The 14,623-nt window shown below is 48.7% G+C and overlaps 1 protein-coding gene across 5 annotated transcripts in view; it reads right to left on the bottom strand.

The window, feature by feature from the left end:
• LGR6 (leucine rich repeat containing G protein-coupled receptor 6) overlaps positions 1 to 14,623 on the bottom strand; it is a 123,864-nt gene that overhangs the window by 30,833 nt on the left and 78,408 nt on the right. For 3 of the 5 annotated variants that reach the window (XM_015120162.3, XM_078002987.1, XM_078003003.1), the window contains 2 exons: positions 12,851 to 13,066; positions 8,537 to 8,608 (listed from right to left, as the gene is read on the bottom strand). The exons of the other annotated variants lie outside the window; for them this stretch is intronic. In XM_015120162.3, coding sequence (XP_014975648.3) covers positions 8,537 to 8,608; positions 12,851 to 13,066 — 288 coding nt within the window. The remainder of the gene's footprint in view (positions 1 to 8,536; positions 8,609 to 12,850; positions 13,067 to 14,623) is intronic. 5 annotated transcript variants of the gene reach the window in all.

Raw genomic sequence — 14,623 nt, 5'->3', positions numbered from 1 at the left:
TGAATCACATTTTGTGACACTTCATATTCTCACCACCCTTCCCAGGAGAGCCTTTGCCACGCTTAAGATATGGCACCCAGAACAGGATCCAGTTCTCTGGATGCAATCAGACCTCTGTGGGCAACATCTCTCTCACCTGGATGTTTGGGGCCTGTTAATACAGGAGACCTGAAGGCTCTGAGGTGTTCCTGACCACAGCAGAATGTGGCCTGATAATCTTTCCCAGAGACTTGGACCTTCTGGTCAAAAGCTAGGGTCTTGCAATTCTGACCAACTGGCTTGTGGGAAGGTGACCTAGACCAAAGGGAGGGCCGAGGGACCATCCTTGTGGGTTCAGTCCATATCCAGGCCATTTCTCCAAGACAGCATGGTATACCTGTGCCAGCTCCTGGACTGTGAGAGGACTGACTAGAGGATACTTACATCTAGGGCTCAGAGGAGAGGTCTGGGCTAGAGACTGCATATCTCAGAGTATAGATGTGACTGGGGCTGGGAAGAACCTTAGATGTTAGATAGTCCAATGCCTCCCAGTACAGATGGGAAAACTGAAGCCCAGAGAGGATAAAGATTTGCCAGGAGCCATACATCTATTTGTTGAAACAGTTGTTCACCAAACATTTATTGAGTACCTTCCCTGTGCCTGGCACTGGGTCAAGAGCTGCAAATATAAAAGTGAATAAAACTCATGGAGAGATAGGAGGCAGGCAATTAAGTGAGTAAACAAATTATTGGGATATCAGATTGTGGTGCACGCTATGGAAAACGAGGAGTGCTGGGAATGGAGGTTGCAAAGTGGTGACCAGGGAGGATACGTAAAAGGTGACATTTGAGCAAAGTCTTAGAGGAGGTAAGGAAGTAAACCATGTGGATAATGGTGGAAAGAACATTCCAGACAAAAGGAACAGGCTTGATGCAGGAGCAAACGTAGTGTATTCAAGGAGGCCATCGTGCCTGGAGTAGATTGAGGAAGGGGTAACACCAGAGAGGCAGCAAGGGGCCACAGCATCTGAGGCCTTGTAGACCAGTACAGAATGTTGGGTTTTTTTTTCTGGAGTATGATGAGGAATCACTGGAGGGTTTGGAACAGAAAAGTAACATGACCTGATTTGCATACTAAAAGAGTCACTCTGGTTGTTGTGTTGAAAATAGATTGTAGGATGACAAGAATGAAAGCAGAGTGACCAGATAGAAGGCCACTGCAATAACCCAGGTGAGAGAAGGATGGCGGCTTGGAGCATCGTGGTAGCAGTGGAAGGGGTGAGAAGTGGTCAGATTCTTAATATAGTTGGAAGATGGGGCTAATGGAGTTTGCTGACAGCTTGGATGTGGGATGTGAGAGAAAGAGAGCTGTTTTGGAGGACTCCAAGGTTTGGGCCTGAGTAACTGCAGGAGTAAAGCTGCCATCACTGAGCTAGGAAGACCTCTAGTGGGATGGGTTCAGAGAAAGACTCCGGGGTTCAGTCTGGAAGTCTGGATATTTGTTAGACATCCAGTGAGCACATTAAGAGGGCCTTTGAATATTTAAGTCTGGAGTTCAGGAGATAGGTCTGGGCTGGAGCCATCAGCAAACATACAAGACCAGATGAGAACACAGAGGGAGAGAGCGTAAACAGAACTTGAGTCTTGGGAGAACTTGAGCCTTGGGACATGCCAAGGTTAAGGTGATGAGGTCAGAAATGCTGGAAACAGTGCATTCATGATAAGTTGAAAAGAACTCAGGACTTCTAATCTAGAACCCTTTCGTCTCTGTGACAGCAGGGGCTATACTTTGTTGTTCATAAATATTTTCCCAGTGCCTATAATGGTGGCCTGGCACATACTAAAAACTTAATAAATAGGTATGGAATGAGTAAATCTAAAGAAACAGAAGTAAAGAGAGGGGTAGTCTTTAATTCTTACCAGCTCCTCCTTCCTACAGATATGGGAGGGCCAGACCTGAACTTCGTTTCCTCTCCGTGACATCTACTAAGGAACCTGTGGGCCAATCCTCCCCACCCCCCTTAACCTCCCTTCCTCTCCATTCCAGACCAGCTGGCTGGGGTGCCTGTGGGAGCAGTCGGCGGAGGGGGTAGAGTTCACGGCGGAAGTTTTGTCCCCATTGCCAGCAGGGGAGGGAGAGGCAGCAATGACAGGAGCAGTGACCTTGGCTACCCCCCACACCAGGGCAATGGGAAAGGGAACGTTGTGCTGGGAAGAACTATTAATAACTCGTCACGGTCACAGAACGCAACACAAACTCATTGGGCAGCTCAATTTTTCTGCCTGTTAAAAGTTATTAGTGGTTCTGTGGGGGAAGCCAGAAAAAATTTATATGGAACAATAAATTCCTCTATAAGCCACAAAACCCTACAAATTTGCAGCTAATAAACCCACAAATGTAAGATGATTAAGAACTGGCAAGGAAAGAGAGTTCCTTGATTCTTAGCCTCAAGAGGCAGTGTGGTCTGATGGGCTGACACTGGGCCAAAGGCAGAGAAATCCAAGTTCTAATCCTGGCTCTTAATTAGCTGGGTGTCCTTGGGCAAGTCATCCACCCTCTGTCTCAGTTTCCCATCTGTAACATGAGGATACACAGTTCCTGCCTTGTCTTTCTCAACAAGTGATTGGGGGGATAAATAAGTTATGAGACAAGACAGCCTTTCAGAAAAAAATATTTCTAATTCTCTTAACTGCAGGTAATTATTATTCGCCCAGTGACTAGTGGGACTATCAGCACTTACCTTGAGATATGAAGGCAAATTTGCAAGATTCATCTGGACCTCTGCCCCAACCCATTAGTCTGTCCCCAGAGGGCTCTGTCATAGAGCCCACCAGGATAGCTGTATAGTGGGTTGAAATATATGTAGCCCCCAGAAGATATATTCAAACCTGGCACCTGTGAATGTAAGCTAAGCCTGGTACCTGTGAATGTGAGCTTATTTGGAAAAAGGGCCTCTGCAGTAGGAATTAAAGATCTCAAGATGAGATCATCCTTGGTTAACATGGTGGGCCCCAAATCCAATGGCAAATGTTCTTACAAGAAGATGAGACACGCAGAGGAGAGACACAGAAGAAAACAAAAAAGGCAACCTGAAGATAGAGTAAGATATTGGAGTGATGGGTCTATAAGTCAAGGATTGCCACCAGACACCAGAAGTGAGGTGAGAAGCATGGCATGGATTTTGCCTCAAACCCTCCAGAAGGCACCATCCCTGATAACACCTTGATTTTGGACTTCCGACCTCTAGAACTGTGGGAGAATAAGTTGCTTTTTTTTTTTTTTTTTTTTTTTTTTTTTTTTTTTTTTTGAGACAAAGTCTCACTGTGTCACCCAGGCTGGAGTGCAGTGGCGCAATCTCTGCTCACTGCAAGCTCCGCCTTCCGGGTTCACACCATCCTCCTGCCTCAGCCTCCCAAGTAGCTGAGACTACAGGCGCCCACCACCATGCCCGGCTTTTTTGTATTTTTAGTAGAGACGGGGTTTCACCGTGTTAGCCAGGATGGTCTCGATCTCCTGACCTCGTGATCCGCCCGCCTTGGCCTCCCAAAGTGCTGGGATTACAGGCATGAGCCACCACGCCCGGCCGTTGCTGTTTTTTTTAAGCCACAAAATTTGTGGTAATTTGTTATGGCAGCCACAGGAAATTAACACAGTAGCTATGCCTTGACTGCCTGGAAATTCCCATCCATCCTACAGAGGAGATGAGACACAGCATGGACCACTGTGAAATGACACTTCTGGGTAACATCCTCCCAGCCACCTTAGGACACATTCTGTCCAACATTAAACGGGAATACAGGAAAGGAAGCCAACATAAATCAAGCACCTATAATGTTCCAGGCACCATGTGAAGTCATCTCATTTAATGTGATCCTTGCCAACAATCTTCTCAACTGAAAACTATTATCCCCATTTTCTATTTGTGGAAACCGAGGCTCTTGAGAAGTCAGGTGACTTACACCTATTACATGCTGGTGGCAGAGCCAGGATTTGAATCTAGGTCTGCTGAGTCAAGATGAATCCTCATACTACCCCGGGAAGATCCCCGAGCCCTGGGAGGACCTCGGTGGAAGTCCACCTGGTTTCCCGTCCCTGGCCAAAGGCTGACATCAGGGACAGGAGTGAGGCGTAGGCCAGATACTCTCAGAGCCAAGTCAGAGCCAGTTTCCTGTTGGCATTAGCAGTTTCAAAGACACACAGAGAGAGGAACATTTTCTAGCTACAGTCACTGTTGAAGTAAAAATGTTCTGTGGAAACAGATCACCAGAGCATCCGTCACCAGAGGAGATTTGATGTGGAAGGTACAATTTTGTATTATAAGGCAGAATTCAATACATTTCTTCTTTGCTCTCTTCCCATCCCAGGCCCCTGTTGAATGCCAGTCCTGATTTAGAGAGACAGCTGGGGCCAGATTTCTGTTCTCACTATGGCCCCAGGCTCTCCTCCAAAGGGAAATGTCCAGCCAGCACAGGGCTCCAGTTGGGCCTGATTTGTTCAATGAGGTTATAACAAGGCCCAGGGAGCATCATCCAGGCCCAAGAGAGGTGAGACACTGTTGTCCCCGGGTCCATCCTGGACCCTGTCCCCTCCTGGGTTCTAGCTGAGATTCAGCCATCAAGTTCCCAGATCTAGAGCATGAGGGTGGGCCCTTTAGGATGCAATTGGGTTTGCTAGACCTTTTCTTTTCTTGCAAAGATTTTTAAAGATTAGCTGTCAGGCTAGACTAGCTCCTCATGGCCTCCAGGCACACATTTCCAAACACCGACCTAGGGTTTCAGGTCCTGAGACCTCCCGGGTAAACCTTCCTAAAAATGTTCTTCAGCATGCTCTCTTATCTCTCAGTCTAGATACCTGGGAAGTCCTACGATTGAGCTGACCTTGACGGAACCTCGTGCTAAATGAAGCAACGTGTTACGAAGCAAGAGGTATGGTTTCTAGTGGTTTACTATCACTTACAAACTATAGAGACATGGGCAACTCACCCCCAAATACCTACATTTGGTTTGATCTGGTAAGTGGAAATACTACTTCACAGTCTGGGGGCTAGACCACCTGTGATTCTCAATTTCCCAGCAAGTTGGCGTCATCCTCATTGTGGAAGTAGAAAGGAGTTGTGGATGCAGGATGGAGCATGACCTGTCTGCTTCTGGCTGAGGTTTCTTGGCAAAGTCTGGAATGATGATGACTACATCAGGAGAAATGTCCTAGGAGCTTCCTTCCTACGAGGTCAGACTTCTGCAGAGGACAGCAAGGTTTCTGCAGGAAGGGGGTGGGGCGGGTGAAGTCGGCCTGATTTGTTCTGCTAAGCAAGAGACAGGTCTTAACAGTGCCCATCCCCTGAACCCTGCCCAAATCACTTGAATTTGCTGCCCTTTTTGAGTAAAAGAGAGCATGGTGTATGTCTCTCCCACTTTCCCCCATCTCTGAGGCAGCCCATGTGTAGATGAAGGAAGTGAGGCTCACGGAGGTGGAGTTACTTCCTCTGGCTGACCCAGCTTGCAGAGGCAAAGCCAGGGTTGGAAGCCAAACAGCTTGGTCTCCAGAGCTGAGGCCATAACAGAGGCCGTGTTGCTGCAGGTGCATTTGTGATGGGCATTTCTGTGCTGTCCTGGGTTGTGGGGTGGGGCTGCCTATGTGGAGTGAGGATCATGTAGGGCTTGCAACCTGTGGCATGTGTGTTGCATGTGCACATGATTGGCTGTGCAGTTCCAGATGCCTGTGTGGCCACGCGTGTGCATGCCCGCTCCTGGCCCCTCCTCCCCAGGTGGTATGGCTGGGGGCTGCTTTCCCCACTTAGAGGAGTCTGCAGAGGAGCCAAACCACAGCTCCAGCCAAACCGCAGCTTGGGCCACAGGGGTTTGATCTTCCCTCTGCTGCCGGAGATGAGAGAAGTCTAAGTGGCAAAGATTTACGGGGCCTGAGGGAGAAATACCCTTCCAGTGAGAAGCTTACATGAAAAGCTCCAGAGTAATAACTGAGGCTGCAAAGCGTGCCAATTATGCAACAATTAAAAGGTTTGACTATCATATCTTTCTCCTTTTATTCTCCCATCTACTCCTCCCCCTGCCACATCTGGCTGCCCCTGCAGGCTCCCCAGCAAAAGCTCTGGGGAACAGAGGATAAAGAACACACTTTTCCCCTTTTTAATTGGAGATCAAAAGTTGGAAGAAGAACTCACCCCCTCAAGGGCAGGAAGAAAGGGGTATTGTTGAGATGGAGGCCCTCAGAGGAGGGGATGGGAAAGGAGAAAGGAGTGTAGGGCAGGTTCCTATACAGTTTGTCAGGGTCTGTAAGAATTTTACACACATCATCTCACTTAATCCACAGGCCAACCCTGTAAGGTTAGTATATTACTGGCATTATGTTTCAGATTAGAAAACGGAGACCCACAGAGGCAAATGATTTGACCAAGGTCACACAGCTGGTAGAACTGGCATTGTACCCCAGGCTGTCTGATGCCAAGGGCTTTGCCACCAGGTTCCTAGCCTTAGCTTTCCCATTGGTAAAGTGGGTGCAGGCCCTGGGCTTTGTGTGATGGAATCAAGTGCTCCCGTAGATGAAAGGTACAGTGGGCGCTTAGCGGCAGGATTGCTCTGTAATTCAGCCAGCAGCAGCTGAGCCAAATGCCCTGCACAGCAATCCAGTGGCTAATTGAGAAAGAATTAGGCAGTGTGCCCCAAAAGTGAAGAAACAGCTGCTAGTTGGCTTTTTAGAGGTGCCAACACACAGCCAGTATATGTATCCCCTCCCCAACTGATTTCCCAGCAGAGCTAACAGCGCCCACACTCCAGGGCCCATGGCATTGGACTCCCTCCTGCCCTTCTCATCCATGGCAACTCCAAACACTGCCCTAAAAGCTCTTATATCTCCTGAGGGAGGGTGGTGTGGGGGCACAGGCTTTAGGAGGCTAATGGCCATCTCTTACATCCAGGATTCCCCCAAACAGCTGGCACATAGCAGGCTCACACAGCTCACATTTGACCCAGACAAAATAGGACAGCAGGCTCTACCCTAGGGACTTTCATGTATGTTTTCTCATTAACACACCCTAGATCTGCTCTGTCTCTAACTGAGGGAGTAAATCTGGGCAGGCCATGACACCTCCCTGGACATCAATTTTCTCAGATGTTGATTGAGTGGGCTAGACTGTCCAGAGTTAACTGCCCAGCTGTCTATGACAGCTAGAGAGGGAGGAACATGTAGCCCAAGTCACTCACAGTGGCAGGGAGAGGTTCCGATCATCCTGCCTCCAGGCTGGGGCATGTCCCCCACACCTCAGTCCTCAGTCTTCAGGAGGGTGAGCATGCCGGCAAAGCTGGGCTGGCTCTGCCGTTTCTCCTGCTTCAGGCTGAGCCCAAGAAAGCAGCCACACACCTGGGTCTTGTGCCCACAGGACAAAAGAGTGGAGCTTGGGTCTCAGCATCCCTATTACTTTTCCCTGCACCACCACAAATGCCGTCAGCCCAGGCCTCCTGGGATAGGTTTTGCTAAATGGTTTTCCCCAATATATTGCTTCCCAGGTCACAGCCCGACTCTCAGCATTTTCTCCTCTGCTGCTTTGGATTCTTGAAAACCCCTCACCTCAGGAGTGATGTCCTGGGGTATGTCAGTGGGGTGGAGAATAAGGGGGATTGGTTATGGAGAGCGAGGCAGAGCAAGTCGGGGGCAAGAGAAACTGTGGCCATCCCCCCGACACCATGAGCTCTACCCCAACGTTAGTGGCTCGCACTTGGTGACCTGGGGGTCCTTCTTTCCCCATCGCCCCTCTCCCAGGCCTGTACCAGGTGGCTGTGGTAGCCAGCTCCCTCATGGGAGCTGAGGGACCCCAGCTGGCAGAGACGGCCACACTTAGAGAGCCCAGCCAGTTGTTTGCTCAAGTGGGGCCCACTCAGCCCACTGTGCAGGGGCTGGCAGGACTCCAGAGGAAATGATGGGAGGGTTTGGGTGCATTCTGACCTTAACTGAATTCCAGGATGATGATGTGTGAATAATATGGCTTTTTGAGAGTCAACAGCTTGGGTGCTTTTTATAGTCAGGCTGGAACGCTGAATGGGCCATCTCCCCATTAATCATTTAGCTAGTTAGATCAATTGGCAAACAATCCCAGCATTACTCTGTGGTATTACTCTCCCTTCCGTCAGCAGCCACCCTTACACAGATGTCAAAACTGCCATCAAGTTAGCCCCAGCCCTACCCCCGTGCCTTCTATTCCCCAGGCTTCATATTCTAATTCCTCGAGCTTCTTACAATTCCCATTTCTGTCCAGAATTTTCATTATTTTGGTGGTCTCTGCCCACAGGGAGATCCCAGGTTCCTACTCCCTGGGCCATTCTGAACTCCCAGAGGGCACATTCTGACCACCTGAAGGAGGAAGAAATTCATTCTCAGTGATATTCCAGAGAAAGTGCCAGGGAGGGGCATGTGGGTGAATAAGCCCGGGGCCAGACCCCAGCACCTAGGCCCGCTGGCTCTTCCCTCTGTGTGCTCCCTCCACTCCAGGACTCCAGGCTTTCATCACCAGGCAGGACAGAGTTTGACCAAGACCTCAAAACTCACAGTGTCTCCAGATTGTGCAGCCCCTCGAAGCTGTGGGTCCCCAGATGCTGGATGCGGTTGTTATGCAAATGCCTGCACGGGAAGGAAAGACGCATCAGAATGGGTGCTGACAGCACTGGGGCCAGGGAATGGAAGAGCACACAGTGGCATGAGTGGGAAAGTGGAGGCAGAAGCATGGACAGAATGACCCTAATGATCCATCCCTTTGTTTCTAGGAACAAACTGACTGGCCAAGACTGACTTCTGAAGCCACAATCTCCACGGCTAGATTGACCATAGGCTACCCCATTTTGATTTCCTATTAAAGGAAAAAGGGAGAGGAAAGCCTTAGGCCAAGGCTAAAGCAAGTTTCCCCTAAGCTCTAGGAGACAGTTCTGATGTCAGAGGGGCTCAAGTCTGAGGCTTCTATGGCCGGGCTCCCCAGGACCCAGTCTGCCTGACTCAGTGGCCAGACGTACTTATGGGAGCCAACAGCAAACCACTGCAGACAACATATAATTAAAGGCGAAGCTTTCTGTTACAATTGGAGAGAGCTACAGATACACTCAGAGAACAGGCAGATTGGTGAGGCCAGAGGAATGAAGGCAGGCTTTATAGAGGTGGTGATCCAGAGCAGGGCCTTGAAGGACAGGTGAACTGAACAAGCAGAGGGAAGGGCATTCCAGGCAAAGGGGGACCGAAGGTGATGCAGCTTGAACAACTGGACAGAGCTATCCAAGCATAAGCCGGAAAAAAATAACATTGCATGGAAATTATGAAAACATACAACAGGGAAACTGTGAGCAAGAAGAAAGAGGATGCAAAAGGCAGGCAAAGTTTCAAGCCTAGAAGAAAAGATACCTAATGGACCAGGAACACAAAGAAATTTATCACAGTAGCCTTCTGCTACAAAACAATCCAATAAAACATTATTTCAAAGACAAATGTTCTTAAGTGAAAGGAAAAATGACACAGTAGATTAAGGAAATAAATTAAGGACCAAACTACATCACTAAAAAAAAACTAGTCAATAAATGTAAAGCAAGGGACAGTGCAGACACTGCTAAAAATTGAATTGGTGTCAGAGAGAAAACTTGAGATAATCGTGATGACTATGGTTGAATGAGACAAAAATGTTAAAACAAAAACTAAATGCTGAAGACATAAAGGTGATTTAACACAAGCATAATTGATGTTTCTGGAGCAAAGAATGCAAAAATGAGACTGAAGATGTATTCAAAGACATAATACCAAAAAATCTCTAAGATGACGAAAGAATGGAATCTGCAGCTCAAAAGCATATATTGTTACAGGATAATTAAATACTGACTATTCTATACTGTAACATATCCTAGTTAAACTATTAAATTCAAGAATTTAAAAACATCTTCAGGCGGAAGAAGGAAATCACTGACAAGGGGAAGAAAATCAGGCTGGCCTCCAAGATGTTGTTTAAATATAAAGGCAATGGGCAGGCCTCATCCAGCATAGATGGGTAAGGACCAGACTCCTGTGAGCCTGGGGATTTAAAGCTTCTGTCTGTCTTCCCTATCCTTACCCACCTGCTCCATGAGGTTCCGTTTCAGGAAACAGACTCCTGTCCCCAGGGAGCTTCTCATCCAAAAGGGAAAACACCGCCTTCTGGGAGTGATCTCCCCTTAATTTTTCCCATTTCTTTCACACCTACAAACCAATTGTCATCAAACTCTATCATTCTTCTTGCCTCCTGTTGAACTTCCATCTCCATTTTCCACCCTCTTCTGCCTCCCCCAGTATCTCAGGTCCAAACCATCTCAGCTAAACATCCAGCTCCTCCCTCCAACTTCCTCCCCTAAACCACTCATTCAACCCTGGTGTCTTGGGCACCCCAAATGGCCCAGTCCGGGGGAAGTGTTGAGGCTTATAGCCCAGATAAAGAGACAAGATTACACACATGATACCACTGCTGTCCAACTAAGTGCTACCTAGGGGTCCTGTTGGTGCCAGAGCAGTGGTGAGGGGGGTTCCACATGTGGCAAAGCAACCCGGATGATGAAAGTTCAGGGTTGGGTTGAAAAGAAGCCCCTTCTCTTCTACCCTGCTTGCCTGCTCACACCTCCAGCCAGGCCCCTATGCAATCCTTGATTTTAACCAAATACCTTTCTTGCTTCCCATCATATCCAGTCTTCCTTTTCTTCCTCCTGAGCCTTCCTACAGCTCATCCTGTAGTCCCTGGACAGCATTCCCCAGCTTCCTGTCCACCTCACAAGTCACCCTCTGCTAAAAGCCTCTCTCCTCCATCCCATGAGTTGGAGGCAGGTGAAGGACGAAGGGGTAATGTTTCTAGCCTCTCCCCATGCAAAGGGACCAGTTTTTCTCTATCAGCTTTGCTCCCACACCAGTAGGTTTTCTTTCCTTAGTCCCTTGTCCCTCTTTGTCCTCAGTGGGCCTCCCCCTCAATACCTCCTAGATCTATAACAGGCCTGACTTACAGGCCAATTCCTTGGCTCCCACCCAAACCTTGGAGTCACCCATGACCCGCCTTCTTCTTGGTCTTCTACCCTCTGAAAACCTCTCAATCAGGTCAATTCTTCCTTCAAAACAGCCCTCACAGTCATGCCGTCCCTTCCATCCCTTCTACCACCTCCTTAAACTAACTGGACTTTGACTGATACCAAGAACCTCTGAACTGACCTTCCTGTCTCCAGTCTGCCTCAGTTCCAATCCAGCCTTCAAATTAATCTTCCTAAAATACTCCATTTTTAACCCTTGCCTGAAAACCTTCAAGCTTCCCCCACCCACACGGGCAGATAGAAGCCAAGCTCTCTGTTCTGACATTGCAAGTCCCAACATGCACCTTTCCAGCTTCTTCTCCTGAGCTCTGCATGGGGACCCTCTGCTCCAGCCCGACTGGCGTGGTTACTGGCAGTCAAACACACTTACTCTCCCCGCCGTGTCTTTATTGCTATCTACTTGGAATGTCCTCATTCTCTTCATTTCACCATCTTTCCAGGCCCAGGTCCCACCCCACCTCCCTCAGGAAGCCTCCCTCCCCTCCACCTCAGCCTTCCCACCATACCAATGCTGCTATGAGTCTGAACTTATCATCTGACTGTGTTAGCATAAGTGACACTACATCATTCATTATTTTTCCCCGTATTTATTCTGCTCTTTCAACTGGACCGAAAGCCCCTCAAGGGCAGTGTCTATATCTCATAGTTTTTTGAGTTTTCAGTATACCACATGGGCGCTCAATAAATGCCTGCTCCTGCTCATCCATCTGGGGCCAACCATGAAGTTCTTATTTCTCTAGTAATCTTACCACTCACAGAGGCCTGACCCCACCCCCTCACAATGTCACGGGGATATCACCAAAGTTAGGACCAATCACCTTGTTCTGTTTACCCTCTATAAATACCCCCTACTCCGTGACTCCCAGAAGAAGGGAGGGTGTGGCATCCTGACAGAAGAATATAGTCCACAAGGATATTCATCTTGGTTCTCCAGCTTCCCAGGACAGAGAATCAGACAAACAAATTGGTGCCTGCCTTTCATCTCTCAAATGGAACTAGGTATCATCCATTCCCTCGCTTAGAAAATCACGCCAGATCTTCAAAAGTGGGGGGCGGGAGGAATGTTACCATTCAGTAGAGTCACTAACACGCATGTTCCTAAGCCATGTTCCTGCAGCAATTAGTGTGTAACCCAAAGCAATTATACATGACCTCCAAGCCCTTTTAGTAATTACCCTATGAACTTACCAATCATTCATAGCAATTAGCTGGGAGCTAATTTGCTTTCTAATGCTCCCACTGGGAAGGCAGAGTTAACCCCAGTCCCCAGTTCCTGCCAGGGATGATATCTCCCAGGTAATTACGGTGATGGGGTTTTGCTGTCTAATTATAAGTGATGGCTTTTCTCTGCTTCTTAAGGCCTGGGAAATGAGATGAATTTATCCCATCCCTGTGCCAAAGCATATGACTGCATCATCTAATTGTCAAATGTGGTAGAAATTACTTAAGAAATTCTTGACTTATATTTCAGTTATCATGGTATAGTTATTATAGGTGCATGGCAAGAAAATAATAGCTTAATTCCTATTTTCTGTTTATAGTACCCTGGCCCTTTAGTGACTCTCAGAGCACTTTTCAAGCTCTCATGTCATTCGACCTCATTATAACCCTATGGGATCAACAGGGAATGGTCATCCTCATGCTTTTCCAAAGGGAGACCAGAAGGTTTAGCAACATACAAAGAAGAGCAAAGCTAGCCAGACTCCAATCCAACTCAGGTAAACATGCAGCCCCCAGCCCCCAGCAGAACCCCACTGGGGATGGGGAACAGAGCAGCACTCACAGCACCACAAGGCTGGTGAGATTCTGGAAGGCGTAGTCAGGGATGTGGCTGATGCGGTTGAGGGCCAGGGTCATGGCCTGCAGGGCAGGGAGGTTGTTGAGGGCCCTGACAGGGATCTCCGTGAGTGCATTGTCGTCCAGCCAGAGGTGGCGGAGGGAGGACAGCCCCTCAAAGCTCCTCTCCGGGACCAGGGAGATGAGGTTGGCATCTAGGCGCCTGGTGGAAGAGAGGATGGAGAGGGGTCAATCCAGGGCAAGATGCAGACCAAGCTTTGGGGCTAGACTGGGCCAGCCAGGCCCTCAAAAGGGCCTTTGAGGTTCCCTGGGACTAAAGTTGTGACATGTATCCTGTATCCCACCTCTTCGAGTTCCCATATTTGGCTCCATTCCAACCCATAGTTTTTGGTTTTTTGTGGGGGAGGAGATAGAGTCTCACTCTGTTGCCCAGGTTGGAGTGCAGTGGCAGGATCTTGGCTCACTGCAACCTCCACCTCCCACTGGCCAATAGTTCTTGATCCTCTATGCCATATGTTTCCACGAATAATCCTTCTTCTTCCTCTCAGACCCAAGGCTGAACCCATAGCCTGTTTGTGAATAGCCAGTATTTTCCTTCACATCCATACTCCCGGGTTTCCAAACCTATGCCATAGTACCCTAGCTCTCTGAGTGTGACCTCGACCTTCCTAACTCTTCTGTGATAGTCCAAGATCATATAATGGAGATGTTCTCAGCATTGGCAGAGGGAAATATCCTCCCTCTGAACCAACCCAAAGAAAAATGCCTCCCCAAAAGTGTAAGCCCTTCCCTGTCACCCATCCCTAGCACCACCTGTTCCTTGTCCCTTCAAGGGCCCAGGGGCAAGGAGCTCCTGCTAAAGTCCTGGGGCTTCTTGCTCAGTCGATGACCTCTGGGAGTGTCCTGCATGCCACAGTTGAAGTTCTTGATTAGCTGCCTCTCAGAACAGGTGAACAGATGGTGGACAATCCTGTTTTTGCATAACCAGAGATTCTAGGGTGATACGAGGATTACTGATGGGAGCCCTAGAAGATCTTAGCAGCCCAGCAAAACAAGATTTTCAACCTTAGCTTTTTACAGATGTGCCCAGGCCATGATAGCCTTTATCAATATGCTACTGTCTCTGAGCCCCAGGTTGGGACTTGGGCTGAACCCCTACTGCCCTAAGCTGATGGTCTCACAGGGACTGGACAAACTGACCTGTACCATGGATCTATTGCTGGACTTTCCTATGTTGAAGCGAGGCTTGGCCCTGAGCCATGGTCCTCCCACATAGCCATATGGCATTGAAGCCATGGAAACCCCAGCCTTATCCACAAAGGCCCTACAGCCCCATAATCCTGAACCCAAAGGAGAAGTGATGTGATCAGTAGGGTGGGATGGGGTGATCTTTCATCCCAACAGCACAAGCCCCCTTGTAGAAGGTCCAGTAGTGCTTCTGTCTTTTCCCTAAGCATCTCACCAGTGCTCTGTCTGTGAAGACCTCAAGCACCATTGGGAAATACTCCCTAGCTCACCAGCAAGGGGACCATGGGTGGATGGGCCAACACTGCAGTCTTGGGTGTGAAAGCGCATTCACCAAGACATTCTTCGAAAGCTGTAGTTAGGAAAGACTTCCCACCCACATCAAACCTGACATGATGGGACCAAAAGCCCTTCAGTGAGTGCCCTCTGCTGGCAAGGCCTGTCACCTTGGACATGGTTCTCCAGTGGTGGCCATCACAGCCTTGATGGTCTGTGGCTGAACCACCTTGGGGAG

Source organism: Macaca mulatta, chromosome 1 (assembly GCF_049350105.2).
Source record: "Macaca mulatta isolate MMU2019108-1 chromosome 1, T2T-MMU8v2.0, whole genome shotgun sequence".
Classification (NCBI taxonomy): Eukaryota; Metazoa; Chordata; class Mammalia; order Primates; family Cercopithecidae; genus Macaca; species Macaca mulatta.
Note: the sequence above shows the minus strand (reverse complement) of the source record. Positions and strands in the feature narration are given on the sequence as shown.